At 35.4% G+C, this 20,891-nt stretch overlaps 3 protein-coding genes and 1 long non-coding RNA gene across 7 annotated transcripts; 2 read left to right on the top strand and 2 right to left on the bottom strand.

Annotated features, from left to right (window-relative positions):
* The first annotated feature begins 4,923 nt into the window (after positions 1-4,923).
* LOC125587387 (aspartate--tRNA ligase, chloroplastic/mitochondrial-like) lies at positions 4,924-5,582 on the top strand. The gene is made up of 2 exons (XM_048757716.1): positions 4,924-5,139; positions 5,231-5,582. The coding sequence occupies exons 1-2, from the start codon at positions 5,071-5,073 to the stop codon at positions 5,480-5,482; spliced, it is 321 nt and encodes a 106-aa protein (XP_048613673.1). The 5' UTR covers positions 4,924-5,070; the 3' UTR covers positions 5,483-5,582.
* A 5,069-nt stretch (positions 5,583-10,651) lies between these two features.
* Positions 10,652-14,242, bottom strand: LOC106379474. Of its 3 annotated transcripts, none has more exons than XR_001276063.3 (8): positions 13,867-14,242; positions 12,138-12,192; positions 11,955-12,035; positions 11,690-11,866; positions 11,476-11,568; positions 11,279-11,393; positions 11,059-11,185; positions 10,652-10,977 (listed from the first exon to the last, which is right to left on the bottom strand). It is a non-coding gene; the product is annotated as an uncharacterized LOC106379474 (long non-coding RNA). The 3 variants fall into 3 exon arrangements; XR_001276062.3 differs by having other exon boundaries at positions 11,955-12,013; XR_007323653.1 differs by having other exon boundaries at positions 11,955-12,192.
* Positions 14,243-14,854: 612 nt separating this feature from the next.
* On the bottom strand, positions 14,855-17,159 carry LOC106381373 (probable xyloglucan 6-xylosyltransferase 5). The gene is made up of 2 exons (XM_048757703.1): positions 15,460-17,159; positions 14,855-15,131 (listed from the first exon to the last, which is right to left on the bottom strand). The coding sequence occupies exon 1, from the start codon at positions 16,871-16,873 to the stop codon at positions 15,500-15,502; it is 1,374 nt and encodes a 457-aa protein (XP_048613660.1). The 5' UTR covers positions 16,874-17,159; the 3' UTR covers positions 14,855-15,131; positions 15,460-15,499.
* Positions 17,160-17,301: 142 nt separating this feature from the next.
* LOC106381372 (dolichol-phosphate mannose synthase subunit 2) lies at positions 17,302-18,781 on the top strand. Of its 2 annotated transcripts, XM_022702950.2 has the most exons (4): positions 17,334-17,468; positions 17,887-17,977; positions 18,169-18,274; positions 18,407-18,781. In XM_022702950.2, exons 3-4 carry the CDS (start codon positions 18,185-18,187, stop codon positions 18,557-18,559), a joined length of 243 nt encoding a protein of 80 aa, XP_022558671.1. In that variant the 5' UTR covers positions 17,334-17,468; positions 17,887-17,977; positions 18,169-18,184; the 3' UTR covers positions 18,560-18,781. The 2 variants fall into 2 exon arrangements, with proteins under 2 accessions (XP_013676733.1, XP_022558671.1); XM_013821279.3 differs by lacking the exon at positions 17,887-17,977 and having other exon boundaries at positions 17,302-17,468.
* The last annotated feature ends 2,110 nt before the right edge of the window (positions 18,782-20,891 follow it).

Below are 20,891 nucleotides of genomic sequence, written 5' to 3'. Positions count from 1 at the left end.
GACTTCACACTTCAGTCTTCTCTTCTTTACTGTATAGCTTCTTTGTTCACTGCTCTCTTCCTTCTCGTAGTATACACTCGTAGTGGCATATCAATACCCCCCTCGCGAAGACCGAGCTTGCCCTCAAGCTCATAAGATGGAAACTGCACTTTAAACTCCTTCACACGCATCCAAGAAGTCTCGTGAGAAGGTAAGTTCTTCCAACGAATCAACACCTCAAGATGTCCTTCCTCACAATATCTAACCTCAAGCAACTCCTCTGGTTCCACCACTAACTCATCAGACTCCGACACTGTAGGAGGTAACGAAGAAACCGACTGACCCTGGCCCACGACCGGTTTCAGTTGAGAGACGTGAAACACTGGATGTATCTTCGAATCCTCCGGAAGACGTAGGCGATAAGCAACCTGACCTATCTTTTCTAACACTTCATACGGCCCGTAATAACGAGCAGCCAACTTCTGACAGATCCGTCTCTGTACCGACTGCTGTCTATAAGGCCGTAGCTTGAGATATACTCTATCCCCAATAGCAAAAGTCAACTCTCGTCGGTGCTTATCAGCATTGGTTTTCATCCTTTCCTGTGCCCGTAACAAATGTTGTTTCACATCACACAACAAGGCATCACGTTCTTTCAACATAGTCTCTAACTCAAAGTTCTGCGTCGAACCATCCTCGAACCGCAATAGAGATGGTGGATCACGCCCGTAAACCATCTTGAAAGGAGAACATTGTGTGGCGGTATGAAATGACGTATTATACCAGAGCTCCGCCCACATCAGATACTTCGACCAGGTCTTAGGGTGAGCAGAAGCAAAACACCGTAGGTATGTTTCAAGGCAACGGTTAAGAACCTCAGTCTGGCCATCAGACTGCGGATGAAAAGCTGTGCTGAACCTTAACCGTGTTCCCGAGGCTTTGAAACAGTCACGCCAGAAGTTGCTCAAAAACACTCTATCACGATCCGATATAATAGACTTAGGATAACCATGAAGACGGACCACTTCAGCGAGAAACTTCTTTGCTACGTCAGTGGCGGTGAACGGATGTTTCAAGGGTAAGAAATGGCTGTATTTACTCAATCTATCAACAACAACCAATATCACGTTCACACCTGCTGAAGATGGAAGACCTTCAATGAAATCCATTGAAATATCATCCCAAATCTGAATCGGTATCTCAATCGGTTGCAGCAACCCAGCTGGAGAAAGTGTGGAATATTTATGAGTCTGACACACCTCACAAGCTGCAACATACTCACTAACCCGCTTGCGCATCTTTGCCCAGTAAAAGTTTGCCTTGACTCTCTTTAACGTCTTAAGAACCCCGGAATGACCTCCCAATAAGCCATCATGGCACTCTTGTAGTATCAAACCAATGTACTTTGAGTTTGAAGGTAATACGAGACTCCCTTTATATAACAAACGCCCACGACAGAGAGTATACCCTTCTTTGACTTTCTCATTAGTGCTCAGCCTCCCAATCAACTCTTGAATCCCCTGGTCTGCATCAATTTCCGCATAAATGTCTTGAAGTTGTAACGGAGAGTGCACTGTTAATGCCCTCAACCGAGATGGCACATCCAACGCAGCATACTGCACAATCCGAGAAAGACCGTCTGCGACTTTATTCTCTGCCCCCACCTTATACTCTATGTCAAAGTCATAACCCATGATCCTTGTTAACCACCTCTGATAATCCAAGGTAACCTCACGCTGCTCCAACAAGTACTTCAAACTTTGCTGATCAGTGCGAACTACAAAACGCCTTCCCAAAAGATAATGCCGCCATTTTTGAATTGACAACACAATCGCCATCAACTCCCTTTCGTAGATAGGTTTCAATTGTTCCTTACTAGTCAGAGCATGACTAAAGTAAGCAATTGGATGCTTATCTTGCATCAACACCGCACCTAACCCAAAACCTGATGCATCTGACTCAATCACAAATACTTTGGTGAAGTCAGGTAAAGCCAAGACTGGTGTAGAAACCATCGCCTTTTTCAATGAATCAAAAGCTGCTTGAGCTGCACACGACCACAGAAACTGCTCTTTCTTTAGTAACTCTGTTAACGGCTTCGCTAGCATTCCATAAGCTTGAACAAAACGACGGTAGTAACCTGTAAGACCCAAGAACCCGCGAAGGTCCTTCACCGTTCGAGGATGAGGCCAGTTCACCACTGCACTGATCTTTTGAGGATCAGTAGATACTCCAAACTCTGAGATAATGTGCCCTAGATACTCCACTTGCTTCTGACCAAAGGCACATTTCTTTTTATTGGCAAACAGTTTCTGCTCTTCAAATACCTGTAAAACTGCTTCCAAATGCTTCACATGTTCCTCCATAGATGAACTGAATATCAAGATATCATCAAAAAATACCAATACAAACTTCCTCAAGAACTTCTGAAACACTTCATTCATTAAAGCTTGGAATGTAGCTGGAGCATTGGTCAGCCCAAAGGGCATGACAAGGAATTCATAATGTCCTTCATGTGTGCGAAAAGCGGTTTTCTCGACATCCTTTTCCTTCATCCGTATTTGATGATATCCCGATCGAAGATCCAGTTTCGAAAAGTACTTGGCTCCATGCAACTCATCTAAAAGCTGATCGATGACTGGGATGGGATACTTATCTGGGATAGTAGCTCTGTTCAAAGCTCGATAATCTACACAAAACCTCCAAGAATTGTCCTTCTTTCTGACCAAGAGTACCGGGCTTGAATAAGGACTATGGCTTGGTCGAATTGATCCCATCGCTAACATCTCTTGTACACTTTTCTCCATTACATCCTTGTGAACTTGAGGGTAACGATAGGGTCTGACACTTACTGGACCCATGCCTGGTTGTAAGGTGATCCCATGTTCTCTACCACGCACTGGAGGCAACTCAGTTGGCTCCTGAAACACATGATCAAACTTTCTCAAAACCTCCTGGAGACTTGCATGAACCTCAATGTTCTCCTGTAAAGCTTTAAGGGACTTCTGTGGTTGGTGTACCAATTGATCACCCGTCAGCTTAACTTGTTTCCCTTGATACCAGAACTCATACTCATGCTTCTCCCAATCAATTTGGCATTTGCCTAATGTTCGTAACCACTGCATCCCCAGAATCGCATCAATAGCACCCAATTCTAATACAATGAAGTCTGTTACAAACGTGACTCCTTGTAACGTGATTGGAACATTTCGACAAACTCCTCCTCCTTGAACAGATACTCCTGTTCCCAACAACACTTCCCATTCACTTCCAGTCTCCACTTTTAACTTCGTTTGCTTTGCTAACGTTGGTGAGATGAAATTATGTGTTGCTCCACTATCCAACATCACCACCATGTCCGTTTTCTTCACTACCCCGCGTATCTTCGTTGTTGTTGGTGAAAAACGTCCCATGAAAGATCGTAAGGAGATGGATTTCAACTGTGGTTCCCACACTATATCATCTTCCTCCAAATCCCAGACTTCTTGATCCACCAAAGCAACATCCAAGCCGTTAACTACAGTCAGAACTCGCAATTGCGCATTGGGGCATACATGTTGTCTCGACCACTTCTCGTCACATGTATAACAGAGTCCCAATCTTCTTTTCTCCGCAATCTGAGCTTCTGAAAGTCGTAACTGAGGGCGTTGTGGTCTTGTCTGCCTTGGTGTGGCCACTGGTTGAGGCTTCGCTATCCACCCTGCATTTGTATTGAAGTTGGAGTATGATTTACTCTTATTCTCAGGATGTCTCGATGTAGATGTATTACGGCTTTGCATTTCCTTCTGAATCACCGTAAACATCGAACTCGACTCCATCTGATACGCTGTGGAAATCATGTCCGGTAAATCAATAGGCTTGCACATTGTGACTACTTCCCTCATCTCCGCCGTCAATCCATTCATAAAGATGCCTTCTTTCTGCCGATCAGTCAACCCCTGCACCTGTGTGGACAGATCCTCAAACTTGTGAATATATTCTGCAATGGATCCAGTTTGTTGAACCGCAAAGAATGGCTGACTTGGATCGCGAAGTCGCACCCTACTGAAACGAGCAATCAGCCGATCTTTGAAGTCAATCCAGCTAACAAACGGTTGCCGCAGAATCTCACTGTTGAACCAACTCAATACGTCGCCACTCAAACTGACAGACACCAGTTCAATTTTCATCAGTTCACCATAACCTCCAATCCGAAAGAAACGTTCCGCCAACGCAATCCACCCGTACACATCATCTCCCGAAAAAATTGGAAGCTCAACCTTCTTGATGAAGCTATCGCGATCATCCAAAATCGGAAATCTAACCGTATCGTTCGCTTCCCTAAAGCTACGGCCAGGTTCCGTGTTCACGAATCGTACCTGAGGATCTTGTGTAAGATCGATCGCGCTCGTGTGAGGAATCACCTCCTCCATCGGTCTCTTATCGAGCTTCCGCAGGATCGCCTCGAACTTCAGGTCAAGTCGTTGTTCCAACTCCGTCATCGACGATCGAATCTCATCGATACTTCCTCTCAGCTGCGCGCTCGTCTCACGTTGCTCCGCGACTTGCGCCGAGATCGTTTCCAAGTTTCCGGACGGTAACGTCGGTCTCGTCATCGTGATCAGTCGCGATTACTCGATCCAGAACGCTCTCACGCACCAATTTGATAAGAACAGAGATGATTATCGAAGAGTATCCTCCCAACCGCCCACTCTTAATCTCCACACCCGGAGAGTTAAGCCATTTACAACAATCTCTGGATCCTTCTTTCTGTTGACTCTAGAGACCTTTTATAGTTCAAGGTCTCCTTTACAAATATCTGTAACAAACTCTTTTTGAATATAACTACTTGTTGACTAAGTCAACAGACTTCACACTTCAGTCTTCTCTTCTTTACTGTATAGCTTCTTTGTTCACTGCTCTCTTCCTTCTCGTAGTATACACTCGTAGTGGCATATCAGAGTACTCTGGCTTAGGTTTCAAGTGTAAGGAAGATCCTAGAATCTTTCCTGGACTGATGATGCATTGTATTGCCTCCTTAATTAGTTATGTACTTATGTTGTATGAATCGTTGGTTCAATGAGTTCTTAAGTAAAATTTTACTTTGTTTCTATGGAAGGTACTGTTCGTACTAGGCCAAATGAGTCCATCAACAAGAAGATGAAAACTGGAGTCCTTGAGGTATGTATGCTTTCTCTTCTCACTCAGCTTAGCCGTATGTGTATGTATCTTTTTCCGTTTTCCCGAAATCTGATGCGTATGTAATCATTAGGTAGTTGCAGAGCATGTTGAAATATTGAATCCTATGAGGTCAAAGCTTGGTGTCAGGACTAATAAGAAGAAGAGAGTCGGTCCGGTTCCGGGAGTGCAAGTAGGATGGTTGCAGAGCATGTTGCCACAAAGTCCGCAGCTCTTCAAACAAATGTTGATGGTCTCTGGTTTTGACAACTATTACCAGATAGCAAGGTACATATACAATCTTTGGCCAAGTCAAGTGTATAATCTCAAATGGATTTACTTTTAATTAACATGAAAAGGTAGGAAGATTAACATAGTTTGAGAGTTGTAGTTTACAGACCAAACCGAATTTACTATCAATCAATTTGACCAAAATGTTACTTCAATGTTTGTGTTTCTTTCATCTTTTTTTTTTTTGAACAACTTGTTTCATCTTTGTTTACACTGACCAAACCGAATTTACTATCAATCTTTTTTTTTTTGAACAACTTGTTTCATCTTTGTTCCGGGAGTGCAAACAATTTACAACCTCAAATCTCTTAAACAATCTTTCATCTTTGTTTTAAAAAAACAATTATTTAAGAACTCCATAGGGGTTCTCCCATTGGAGGAGAAAAAAATTATTTCCACTTACCAAGATTCTAAGCTTGCCAAATCATCTTATTTATTCTTAATTTAATCATTAGGACATCTAATGGGTTCTAATGGATGGACATGCTCTTATAATGTTAAGTGTGTGATTGGTAAACTTGAGAATAAAAGAGAATAAATATATTAGTGAAAATGAGAGAGAAATTAAAAAAGTGGAAAGAGGAAAGAGAATAATATTCAGAGTAAAATCATGTTGCTTTTGTAAAATCTGGAATAAAATTTAGTGTGCATTTTTCTGTTTGTATACAGTATGTGGAGTAAATAATAAAAGTGTATATCTTAATTGGTAACTTTTTGGCTCAACTAAAAATAAATATATATCTAAAGTAAAAGTTTACTCCACAATACCATACAGCCACATCCTAAAAGTATTAACATAAAAAAAAAAAAAAATAAAAAAATTAATACTTACAATTGGTCATAAAACAATGTCTTAAAAACTTGAACAACCCGATAGTTATATGAATATCCGGTTCAACCATGAACCGATTACATAACCACTATAGATCTAATAACTGGTTCAATTATAAATTGATCACATACCTAGACTGGATTTCAAAGTTATAAACTGAATGCAATTTTTTAAAACTATTAAAAATCTATAAACCAACTGTAAAAACAAAAAAAACATTTTATATTTATAATATTTTATATTTAATATTTATCTATATATAATTCTATATCATATTTATTACTAATATTTTAAAATTTTATGTATTAAAAATATATATTAAGCCAAAGTTACTGAACTAGGTTTCATCTGATCAAACTATATTTAACAGGTTAGTTTTGGTCCGGTTTTAGAGAACATTGTCATAAACCCTTGCAAATTAATGAACAATGGGTATCAATGACAAATGTTGCACTGCACCTACCCATAATATAGAGTTCTGTAACAAGATTTGACATCTTCATCGAATATTGTATAGTATAATCCACCGCCATTACAGTCAATTTTTTTGAATATTTACTTTTTTTCTTGTCAAAATTCTATGAATGTTTTCTGTTGATACAAATCTTGGATTTTTTCTCATATGCAAGAAAATCAAAGTAAGATTCGTCATAATAGCTTTAATATCCCAATTGTATGTTCATCGTTAAATTGATCCTATCAATATTTTCTAAATATATTATATTCATTGTATAAGTCTTGTATTTGACTTTCATTTCTTTTTACTTTTCATTCAATTTTTTATTTCGGATTTTGTTCAGTCTAAATTTTTAGGTACAATATTTTTTCTAATCCTAAGTACAAAGTTTATAACAATTCATCTATACACCATGATTATAAAATACAAATAGTAACTTGAACTTATGTGTGAAAACGAATTTCAATTATAAAATAAATCTCAAACAACATATGCAAAAAAAAAAAATCATTATCTTGTAGATAATAAAAATATATATTATATAGATAATAATATACATATAATATAATATAAAGTAAAACGTAAAAGTAACATTATATAAGAAACATATATTTAACCTTTCCCATCAACAAATCTATAAAAATCAAAAAGCTCTTTCTCTATAAAAAAAATCTATAAAATTACTATTTACTGCGAAAGCTGCTAAACTATTTCATACCTTTTATAAAAGATTGTTTAAGAGATTTGAGGTTGTAAATATAATATTTGTTTACTGCAAAATCACTATTTGCTACAAATTTACTAATTATTTCATATACATCTAACCGTTTTAATTTATCTAAATTATTTCATTGACTATTGTTTATAATTTCTCTGAACTTTCTACTAACCAGAACTTTTTGGTTATTTGTATCTAATTCTTGCATATTTAACACTAAATAATCAACATGGTGAATTATTTCAAGCCATATTAGCCAATCAAATTATTTTTTGATCTCAGCAATTATTGTCGTCTACATATCATTTTTAGAAAATATTATTTGTGTTATCGTATATATTATTTTTAGAAATATTATTGGGATGAATAAATTTAAGTTAATATTAAATTAATTACATTTGGAAATCAGAGTACATAATATATAATAAGACTGTAGATAAATTAAATCGCAGTATACATTAACCATTTTACTATAGTTGTTGATAGAAAGAAAGTCTAATAAAATATTACAAAAGTCGTATTTATATATTTTTAAAGTACAATACCAAAAGGTATAAATCTTTTTATTTAGAGAATATATATCAAATAAAATTCTTATTGAAATTTGAAAAGTAAAAATATATTATAATGTATCAATTACATAATTAATATTATATGTATCAAACTTTAAAAGTTATTTGTACCCGCGAATTCGCGGACAACCACCTAGTAATCATTAACTGTCATATATATGTTAATCATTTAAGATAACTCTGTAGTTTTTATTTAAGAAAATAATACATGTTTCTTTATATTTTGATTTATTATAATGTTTTCTTGTAATTAGATTTTGGATAAATATTTTTTTCAATTAATTCTTAAGCTGCCACGTAAGATTAATTAACATCTTAATTGAGTGACAACTCATCAAAGCTATTTTGTAATTATTACAAACTACATGTTACAACTTTTTAAATGTTTCTCTATTAATATATAGGGAGTTGAAGTCAATTCAATTAAATATGGGTTTTCGGGTTTGGGTTTTTGCAGTGTTTCAGATTTTTAAATTCAACCTCATAGATTTCGTTTGAAAATTAATTTAGTTTGAGCTGCGTTTAATTAATAGTATTTAGATTCAGATATAATTTATAACATGTGTCAAAATTTGTATTGTTACTATATTTACTAAAGATTATTCTGCGCTATCCGCGGATTATATATTTATGTTAAGTGTGTCTAATTTTATTCTTTTGTTTTATGTTATTTTTATTCTAACTTTAATTCAGAGTAGGCTTTTTATACCAATTTCATATAATTTTGTTTGTCTTGTTTATTTGTTGTTAGATGAAACGTTCTTTTTTTGCCACTGTAACACAGAGCTTTTGTAATTATGTTGTAGATTACATCTAATAAGAACCAAAAAAAGTACCATGATTAACACAATAAATATGATAAAGGTTGTTTGAGATTTTTCCCTTCTTTGTCTTTTTTTTTGAGCAACCCCCTTCTTTGTCTTTCAACTTGTCTATCTCTTATTTTTCATGATGTAATCTCTTTTAACTCTATTTTTGTTAGTTTTCTGATCAAACTTGTAATAATTTATATGGAGTTGAAATAAAATCGTATTGATGATGTTCAGGCAGGTATTAATTTCCCTTCATTGTTGTCAATTATTTTTAATATGTACAGTTCATAACAAATTAAATTTGATTGTCTTTACCTCTATATATTTTTGGGTTGATACTTGTGATGGATTTGATATTGTTTTCCCATATGTAATGCTTAAAACTGGTTGAAAATATCTGTTTATTTATTCCATATAGATAGCCACACATAAGCATAAACTGGTTGAAATTATCTGTTTATTTATTCCACACATAAGCATAGGTTCATTTATTGAAATCTGAAGAACCGATTTGTACCAAACCAAAAAAAAGAATTTTATAAATATTCGAGTGGATACTATATTTCTATAACTGAAAACTAAAACCAAACCATAAAGAGAAATAAATGGATACCCAAGTTTTAAAAAAATCAAACGTACTAAAAATAAAATTTATAAACCAAATTACCCAAAAAAATAATTACCTGGATATTCTAAAAATATTGAAAAGTACTTGAATTATTCAATATTTTTTATCAAACAACCTGAATTACTTAATAACTAAAGTGAAATATTCAAGCTATCTGATTTTATCTATATCGTTTGAAATTAAAAATAGAGCAAATTTTATCCAATTTTTTGGATATTAATATCTTTTCTCGACTTTCCTATTTAAATAGAACTAAAAACTGAAATAACCGAACTAAAACCAAATCAAATTTTATAAATACCTAAATGTTGTCTAGTTTTCTAGAAGTAAAAACCAAAATATCCAAACCAAAACAGAAGCAAGCACTGAACGCCGCACAAAAGCGGACATGCTAGTTTTATTTTTATGCGCTTAATTTTAGCTGCTTGTTGTGTTCTCTTTTTTTTTTCTAGGCTGTATTTACTTAGGTAAGGCTACAATTTTGAAGATTAATTCTGTATGTGAAATGTATTAGACCTACTATGTCTTGATATATATATATTTATTATTTGTAAGATATGTCTTGATATATTTTCCAATAGTGTTATCAATAAATATTTGATAACATTATATTTTAGATAAAATTAAGGAAGTTACTTGGTAGATTTGTGTTGGAATTATATATAGACGTAGTAGTTCATTATTTTTTTTATTCATAAAGTGTAATAGGGCATTTTCGTCAATATTTTTTTGGATGATAGTATTTCCATTATTTTGGTAATCTAAATGTTATATGCTGTGTTATCTTTAAATTTTGGTTATTTAGATGCACCACTAATTTTGAAAAAAAATATATTTCTCTTTTCTTTTCATTAATCTTGTGTTAGTCAGCAATTGATGCATTACCTTTTTTTAATGAATGGTCATGCATATAAATGTTGTTTTTCTTCAGTTTCTTTTTTAGTTTTCAGTGTTTTAAATGTAGATTTTCTCTTTTGTAGCGAAACATAGTTGTGCCGCATCCAAACACCCTCGACCAGTAGTTGTTGACTGAGGACCGATGATCATAAGGAATGGTCCTCCAATGATTATTTTTCTATCTCAGACAGTTTCACGAATTGTTGGCCTTTTTTTCTTCAAATTGTTTTCTCATTTTGTGGCAACCGCATGCAAATCAACCAGTGATGAAAGCTTAAAAGTTGTGAAATAATAGAAACTCGTGGAGATGAGAATGATTTTCAAAACTTATTTGTGAAACGTTAAGTTGTGAAAGAGTACAATTCATTAAACTTGCTATCAATGAAAATATATTTCAGTAGAAAAGAGAGATGACAATACAAAACTCAACATGTTGAAATTTTTTCAGAGACTACAATACTTGAAATTTTTTCAGAGACTCAATCTTCTTAGGAACCGAGATCAGGAAGGGTGTTCTACATGTTGTAAGGCATCGAAACTGTTGAAACTATCAGAATTCAGAAGCAGCTGAGATGATCATCCCTGGAATCTGGTTGTGCCAGTGAAGTCCTTTCAAGTCCTTGACGCTGATTTTCTTGGAAAAAATGCAAGGTTTTCAGACAAACAAACATGAATAAAATATAACTGTGCTAAAGAGGTTAAACTAAGATGTTACCTGGTAAAAGAAAAGAAGCTAAGAAGGCAAGTCACGAGGCGTTTTAACTTGTTCAGTTGTTCCTTGGTGTATATGCTTTGAACTCTGCTTCCTCTTCTTCATCCTTTTCTAAGGATAAATCCCATATCTTGCATATACGATAGATAAGCCAAAAACCACTAGACAGTTTCTAAGTGTTTCCGGATTAGCTGTGTTTTCTGTATAAAGCTTTGTGGCTTACGTGAGCTGGTTATCGCCAGAAGAGGCTGCAAGAGTCGAGGATTCATGAGTGCCTTACTCAATCGACGTGGTAGGATGCTTATGCTTCTCAAAATGTGATACCAGAGCATCCCATTCTAGTTCAAGATTCAAATGATATCATATCAGAATCTTATTAAGATACTGATACGGAATTATAAAGCCTAGTCTTCAACATACCTTGGCAAAAGAACCTGTTCCATGAGATGACATTCACATCTTTTTGTGCCTTGAAAGCTAACGCATGCTGCTTCCCAACTCGGACATCCCTAACTGCAACAGTCCCATCAACAAAAGACGAAATAGAGTAAATAATATCCAGTCGAAAACAGACATTAATAGTAGACACACAATTTAGCTGCAAAAGCGTCAGTTCTACTTGTAAATCTTATACATTTGCAATGCGTCCGGAGAGCGGAATAGGATCAACAGTTTATGCACCAGAAACTGACACAAATGAATCACACTCGTGCAGTCCCCTAACTGGTGGAGAAAAATAAACACAACGAATGTGTTGAAAAGCATGTAATCGTGAAATGAATCACACTCGAGCAGTCACTGAGTTTTATCCCTGATAAACAAATTGTACAGGTGAGAATGAGGTTTGTTTCAGCCAATAAGAATACTAAGATGACTCAGGAAAGACTCAAATAACTCACCCAAAATTTCAACTCCTTTAATTAACAATGGTGATACAGTTCCACTTGTTGCAGATAACCTGTGCAATAGTAACTTCTTGTCTGTCCAGGATCCTCAAGCATTTGATAAACAGGTAACCGGAGAAATAGGTTCATATGAAAGACAAATAAGAAGGAGGAGAAAGTTTACACGAAATTACTTACTTCTCTCTTAAATTTCCCCACAAATACGTTTTCACTTCCTCCTTGGATATCCCTCCTAATGATTTGAAAATCCAGGATTAGTTTGTTTCTTCATCTCGATAAGTCATTTGGATGAAGATAAGAGTTTTGTTTGTTTAGGCACTAAAAATGCAACTCATTCAGATGGATCATCCGGATGACTTTTGGAAATTTAGGCTTAATTTTAAAGTCCATTCAGCTGAACCAATTTGTATCATTTGAATGGAGATGGTTCATTCAAAATGGTATAATATCTATTATGCCTCTAATGTAATTCACAAATTACAATCCTAAAGATAATATCATTTTTGTCACATACGAAAACTGACAAAACTACAAAAACACGTTTTCCCGCGAAAACTTAAAAACTATTTTTTGCCGCCAAAATTGTAAAAACGTGTTTTTCCGTCAAAATTGCAAAAACGTGTTTTCCCGCAAAAGCCGAAAAACGTGTTTTCATGCCAAAATCACAAAAAAACATTTTTTTCACGCCAACACCCCAAAACACATTTTTCTGCTAAAACACAAAAACATGTTTTCCCGCCAAAATTGCAAAAACGTGTTTTCCCGCCAAAACAAAAAAAAACGTGTTTTTCCGCTCAAACCGAAAATCTCGTTTTCCCGCCAAAACCAGAAGAAACGCATTTTCCCGCCAAAACCAAAAAATGCGTTTTCCCGCCAAAACCGAAAAATCTCATTTTCCCGCCAAAAAACTGAAATTTTTTTCCTGCGAAAACCGCAAAAAACACAAAAACACGTTTTCCCGCCAAAACCGTGTTTCCCCGCCAAAACCGCAAAAACACATTTTCCGCCAAAAATGTGATTTCCCGCCAAAACTGCAAAAACAAATTTTCCCGCCAAAACCGTAAAAACATGTTTTCCCGCCAAACCCGCAAAAATGCGGTTTTCCGCCAAAATCGCAAAAACGCGTTTTCCGCCAATAACGAAAGATCTCGTTTTCTCGCCAAAACCGAAAATTTTTTGTTTTTCCGCGAAAATCGCAAAAACGTGTTTCCGTCCAAAACCACAAAAACGTGTTGTCCCGCCAAAACCGCCAAAACGTGTTTTCTCGCCAAAAACCAGAAAATTGTATTTTCCCGCCAAAACCAAAAAAATCTCGTTTTCCCGCCAGAACCGAAAAATCTTGTTTTCCCGCCAAAACCGAAAAATGTGTTTTCTCGCTAAAACCGAAAAATCTTTTTTTTTCTCCGCCCAAACCGCAAAAAGAAAACTCGTTAATTTTGAAATAATTCTAATGTAAATATATTAAACTAAATAATTAAAATGTAATATAGTTAAAATTAATATCAAACATATGATTAAATCAACACAATGATATTTTGGTAATTTGTTTACTAAACTCATTTGAATGGAAATGAAAATAAAGACACAAACATAAGATCCATTTAGATTATTCATCTAAATGAGCTATGTGGATGGACAAACAAACAATCACAAAAATCTGAATGGATCATCTGAATATATCATACAAATGAATCATTTGGATGGAGATGACAAATGGTGAAACAAACAGCCCCCCCAGTGATTAAAATTTCAGATAAAATATTGCCCGGCAAAATTTAAAACATCATAGATGCAAAGACTTGATATATCCTCCAATGGACTCAACGGCTCGCTTCCATCTCATATCTCCCACACGGATTTGTTTCATATGAAAAGCTTGAATCTTTTAGGGATTCAAGAGAATTACCTCGCTGGACAGTTGAGTCATGAGATTCGTATATCTCTCAGACTTTCCAGAGGTTTGAACCGAATCGCGTGACGTCATTCTTCGGATGTTGTAGAATGTGGTTGGACGTCAGATTCGATGAAGGGGTTTATATAAGAGTAGAAACCAAAGGAGGTGAAACGTTAACATCTCTAATGAAGAAAGAAGTAAAGAGGTATTGAATAAGAAGAGTGGATCGTGATTATTACAGTGAAACGGCAAAGTTGCAGAGATTTGGAACGATGAAGGTGAAGTGGAGAAGTCAATACGATTGTTAAAAGCAATGTGTTCGGCTGAGAGATGGGATCTATCAAAAATGGGCCAATCTAATCTTTTTTTTTCAGACCATATTAGTTGGCCAAGTCGAACTATCTATCCACTAAAGAAAAATTTGATGTGGTCATTTTATATTCTGTGATTGGATAATTTTCCAATCTGATGTGGATGACGTGGATAGGCTGAGAGCACTCCTTCGATTACGAATTTGAGTACTTTAAGATATTATATTAAAATAAATATAAATTTAAATATTTGAGATATTTATTTTGAATATTAATTTAAATTTCCTAACTGTGTTTTTCGAAGTTTTGAAATATCCATTCAAGTTCAGTTGACAACAGGTTGACAAAAAAAAAGTTCAGTTAACAACATTCAATTTCGAATATATTTTATGGCTTCGAATGTTACGAACCGCCCCGCCCCGCACCGCAATTAACAGTAACAAAAATCTCTACATATACCATATATATATACGTGTTTATAACTGTTAAAACCGCACCGCAGTTAAACAGCTTGTCCCGCACCGCTCAAGCCGCAGTTACCATACGGAGCCATATCTTTCTATAGAATCCATTTAGATATTTTAACATATCTGGGCGGATACGGATTTTGGACTTTTGTCGAGTTCAATAATAAAATCAGTAGGAAAATTTAAAATTGTAGCATAATTTGTCATTGTCTCTTGGCACGTAATTACTGTCTATCTTTGTTCTCTCAACACATCACATGATGATTTCATCTATCTCCACTGTCCACACTCCACACCAACTCTATGCAAGTCTTTAATCGAGACACGAATACTCTCATTTTAGGATCTGGCCCGGCTTTCACCTGTCGTCTCTCTTACTCTATGAAGAGGGGGAAGAACAACTCGGATGCAGGTCTAGAGAATTGGATGCAATGAAGACAAGTTTGAGCTGGATGAAATGGATGGGTATACTTTTGGCAATTCTTATGGTTCCTAACTCCTAAGTCATAAAAATAAATGATCAACCATTAATAATTTAATAAACTTAATTGATTTTTTTAAAGTTTACATTTTCAAACACAAAAATCTATCTTTATGAAACAATTTTTCTTCTTCTAAAACCTTTATCTTAACGGAACTGAGTAGTCGGCAACAAATTTGAGTGTCAGACTTGAATACAGTAGTAATGATCAATAACAAAACATGTATGGAAAAAGAATTTTGCAGCTACTATTTTCGTGCAAACAACAACAAAAAAAAGTAGAAGAAACAGTAGCAAGTACATGCAAACAAATGTGTTTTGCATTTGTGAGTGTCATATAAATTACCTATAAGTGTCCATGATCTCATGAGAGCTGAGACTATCCTCTAGTTATGTAATTTGGTTTCCACTTGGACTGTTCTGCGAATATCAAACTTGCCTACAAACTCCAAAGGAGTCACTGTCTCATTCCTGATCCTCTTAATCTTGGGGCTCAACAACCCCCTATGTCCAAAACCATACAGCTTCAGCACTTGATTATCCGCAAAATTAAAAGCCCTCTCCATGCTCTTCAAACACCTCTCGACCGCATAATCAGCGTAGCTACCACACGGTTTACACCCCACAAAATGCGTCACAAACGGCCATCTCTCATCACCCAACCCCGGGTGATACTTCTCCACCATCTCCTCATACCTATCTACCAAACCTTCCCAAAACCCATGTAGATAGTACTGATTCTCCACAAACACTTTCTCCATCCACATATCCTTCTGAGAAAGCAGGAGATAGATCAATGCTGACTGATCATCCGCCTCGAAAGCCGGTCTACCTTTCAGATAACCCGTCAACACCTTCCCAGCCTCGTCGCGGATCACCCCTTTAGGTCCCATAGGCGCCCAAGCATCCAACAAATCCAAAGACCACTGACAGTTCCTAAGCAAAAAGCTACCAGTGTTCAACGCAATCCAAGACTTCTGATCAAACAACAAATCCGGATACCCATGAATCACCAAGTTATGGCTCTCGTACCGAACCAAAGGGATCTGAAACAGAATGTCGGTAAACAAAGCATCACTATCCATCCACCAGATCCACTCAACCTCAGGATGAGACAGCATCAACCTCCTAATCATAGGCAACTTAGCCCAATACCCAGCGAGCTCCTTATCCAAATGAGCCATGTTGTAAACAATCTCAATCCCGTGGAGCCTACAGTAATCAATCTTGTTCTTCACCGACTTCAACAGATAATGATCACCAATGGGGTTATCACAGGGCTTAGGAGGAGACCCCGTTAACAGCAAGATCCTAGCTTTGCCGTTAACAGTGCTCGGAAACTCAGGGTTCTGTTCCAACCACACCTTTCGTTGCCCATCCCAGTCCGTGACCTTGGGGCCTAGAGAGTAAGTCTCGTTGGGACTCATCTCAGTCTCTTGAGGAGAATCCAAGTCGGTTGGATCCGAGTCGGACCGGATCTCGGCTAGGATCCGGTTGGTTTCTTCGATGATGTTTTGGTTGACCGCGTCGGCGTTTGAGCTACCGAGGTTTCCGACGCCGATTGTGCCGCGTAGGACGAGGATGGTGACGAACCCGCAGAGGATGGTGATTTTGATGTTGTTGAATGTCTTCTGCATCTGTCTGCCGCGTGGTAACGCACCGCGACCACTTCTTCCTCCTCCTCCGCCGTTGGATACTGTTGACGTCGGGAGTACTCCGCCGCCGCTTCCGGAGGGTCGTATATGCGCCGGAGAAGACATTTTCTCTCCTCTCTCTCTCTGGACTTCACTTAGAGAATTGCGACGACCATCAAGATTGGATCTTTTTCTGAAAACAGATTCTCTCTCTCTCTCTCTACTTAATCAAGGATCTGAAGAAAGATCAGATCTTTAGCATGATTCGATGAGAGAGAGTAAGTAAACATTGTCGATCTGAAGAACACTAGCTAGAAAAGAAACCAAACCCAATAGCGCGGACACATTGTCATACACTTAAAAACATATATTGTCGGAGGAACATGCTTCGCCCGATCCAGAAGCAGAAGAGAGGATGGATCGCGTGCAGCTCACTCGCACCGACAAATGTCATTAAAATAACGGAAGTGAACGATGGTTGACGGAAGCAGTTGACGTCGGTGGTAATATTAGTGTTAAACAGTTAATGAAACGCTGCGTTTTGCGGTGAGTAGCGGCTGAGAAAATCGGTGGCGGAGGGAAACCTCGAAAGGCGTTTCCATGTCTTGCGATGTTTTACAGAAACGGTGTCGTTTTGGATATCTCTTCGCAATTATCTTCGTCTCATTTGACCGGAAAAACTCTGATCAATCGAGCAATCGTGGTTTCGCATCTCTGAAACGTAAGTTTTCTTCAATTTCAATGTCGATCTCAAAGTATTTAGAATCAAAAGCAAGATTGTTAAAATTCGAGATATAATCGCATAGGTCTAGATTAGGAATCGGAATCTGTATGATGTTTAGGATGCTTAGTGACCTGTTAAAGAAGGTGGCCTTGAAACTCTCCGGGACGATTATGACTGATTAAGATCATCAACTCCAATGTTCCCATTACAGAAAGAAATGGGGTTTGATTCTATTGCAGAGAGCTCTCTAGTGGTTGTGGCTTTAACAAAGGAGGTTCTTGTCTTCCCTAGTGTAGCTTTGAAACTTGTTCTAGAGGCAGAGTAGAATAGTCTTGGATGTCGTTTTTACTATCAGCTTGGAAAACTGGATTTTTCTGTTAAGTGGAATGAGATTAGGAGACCTCTCTCTATATAGGTCAAATATCACTTCACGCCATTAATTTTGGAGCCTGGAGATGATTCATTGCCTCCTATCCAGTACAAGACTCCTGCAAGATTCTTCCTAGGTCAATTTTGATTTCCTTAAGACTGTTTGTTGATCCCCATGTTTCTGATGTCTAGCATATCTAAGGTCCAGTCATTATTGTTCTTCTACTAGCACTTTTTCAAATCTTAAACCGTGGCATTACTGTTCTTTGTGGTTTTGGTGGCATTCACAATCTCACCTTTGACTGTATCTTTCGTTGCTATGGTGCAGGTACTGAACGTGACAAATGGAGTTAGCGGATCGAGCAGTGGGGCTTCTGCTTTCATCAATCAGCTTATCCATATTCACCTACTATACTTTCTGGGTCATCATCCTCGTAAGTAACAACACACATGAATCCTATCTCCTCCAAGTTCCTTAAAAAAGGACATTTTTTCAGTTTCATGTACCAATGGTAACCTAATGTTTTGGATAGTAGCTCACGTGTTATAACTTTCCTTTGCAACAGCCATTTGTAGATAGTGATCACTTCATCCACAAGTACTTCTTGCCCCAAGACTATGCCATTCTCGTACCTGTCTTTGCTGGCGTTACTCTCCTCTCTCTTCTTTCCGTGTTCATCGGCATGGTCATCCTCAAATCCAAAAAGAAGAAGGCTTGATTTTTTTCGACATTACCTCAAATAATAGTTCAGTTCGTGGTTCCTTAACGTTGTTGTTACTTTGTGTTGGACCTAGTTTGTCTGTTAGAGAGGTTTACGCATATACCTTAAATGGTGTCATGTGATTGAATGGTAAAATATAATACTTACTACTCATCCTAATTCTTTTTTTACTTTCCAAAGCTGGTAAATATCGTTGTATTAATTTATGATGTATACCTCTTCCCCACAGTTAGAAACTACCTCGATTGTTTCTATATAGATGTTCGATTCCCTCAAGGATGACCAATGAGCCTTGGCTTTGTTAACCAAAACTGCTCAAACCTTTGTCTTGCGTACTCCATGAAGTCAAAGTTGATTTCAGTCACATGTTCCTGCAACGTTTTCCAAAATTAGTCATATATACATGCACATAGTCACAATGTGCAGGAGATTATGTGCATGGATGATAGAAGGTTATTGTATCCCCCACATATCTTTCGGGATTTTGCTTTAAAAACTTAAAAAAAAATGGACTTAAGTTTTGGGATGTTAGACAGTGTCACGGTTTCACCCTCTGCTTAGGTACCAAGGATTTTTTGGCTGTATTCCGATGGTTACATTTCGTTGTGATACATATTAAATGAAACATGAAACATGAAACAACTAAATAATTCATGTCAAAGAAAATAATTCGGAGTCTCAAGAATAGAAGCTAAAACCAATTTTTTTTTGACATCAACGAAACCAATTTATATACTCATCAACCATCACACGTATAAGCAATTGTAATAAAGTCTAAACCAAATGTATATACTCATTAATAAATTTTCAACCATTCTAATCCCCTATATATTATTTGAGAAGCATTGCAACATTTTTTTTGTAGTCACGTGTCATCACTAGAATGATTCTTAGAATCTTTAGAAAAATAGGTTGGTCCATCTAAATATATAATAAGCTTTCTATTAAACCACAATAAATACATTATTAATGTGCTTCATTATTTCCTTAAATAAGATTACGAAATTGCTTAATGTGGCTAAAGTATATATGACAATTAATGATTATGAATAATAAAGATTTGATAAAAATAAGTGTGTATTATAATTGTATTTGTATAACTTTAAGCTATTAAAATAAATTAACCAATCATAGTAACCATATAATAAAAATTAAAAAAATTATTTATATATTATATTTTGAATTAAAAAACGAGTATAAATTACTAAAATTGTTAAAAGTTTCACATTCAAATTTTGTGATCTATGATTTAAAACTTTTGTTATGACATAATACAAATAATTAAAAAATAATATAAGTTGAAAGTCTCATTTAATAAGTATCAAAATTAAAGATATATAAATATATGTATCATTTTAACTTAAACTATATGCCATATAAAAATACGTAAATATCTTAATTTTGAAATTTACTTTGAACAAATTTTTGATAAACAATTTGAAAAATATTGACAAGTTAATTTTTTAAAACATTATAAATTACTTAAACTATTAATCCCACAGTGAAAATTTTGTTATCACTAATTTAGACTTTTTGCTATAACATATACAAATGATAAAAAAAAATATGAGGAAAAAGCATCATCTAATAAATATTAATATTAAAATATACCATATATATGTTACTATCATTTAAATTTAATTATATATCATATCAAATAGAAAAAATATTTTTTCGATTTATAAAATTTATTTATATGTTTGGACCAATTTAATTATATAAGTAGTAGATAATGACTTTTTAATTATTCAATATATATTTATTATTTCATATATAAAATAATTTATATATATAATAATGTTCATGCCGCGCAAGGCGCGGATCTTAACCTAGTGTTTATTAAAAGGTGATAACTGACAATAATACTCTTAATGAAGACTTGCTTTGTTTTAGTTTGGGTGACAATTTTCATAATAAACACATAATGAAAGTTTATTTCAAAATTTATAATTCTCTTTTAATATAATAGATTATTAGTTATCAAATTTTAATAAGTATAGAAATCTAAGAAAAGTCAGTTTTATTGGATTAGTAATTTTAAATATTTTAAATCACCCATTATATATTCAAAAATTCACTATATTTACTCATGTTCTATTGTAGCACTACAAAAAAAGAGTCATTTAGCATCATTTATTTTATATTTTTGCATTAGTTATAAATGATGTAAAAGTATTTTGCATCATTTAAATAAATGACTCTGAAAGTGGTGATGCAAATAATTTGTATCAATTTATCAATAAATGATGTAAAAATAATAAATATTTACATCAATTATTGTAAATGATATCATTATGTATCGGTTACAAAAAAATGATATTAACTATTA

Source organism: Brassica napus, chromosome A2, assembly GCF_020379485.1.
Source record: "Brassica napus cultivar Da-Ae chromosome A2, Da-Ae, whole genome shotgun sequence".
In the NCBI taxonomy this organism is placed as follows: Eukaryota; Viridiplantae; Streptophyta; class Magnoliopsida; order Brassicales; family Brassicaceae; genus Brassica; species Brassica napus.
Note: the sequence above shows the minus strand (reverse complement) of the source record. Positions and strands in the feature narration are given on the sequence as shown.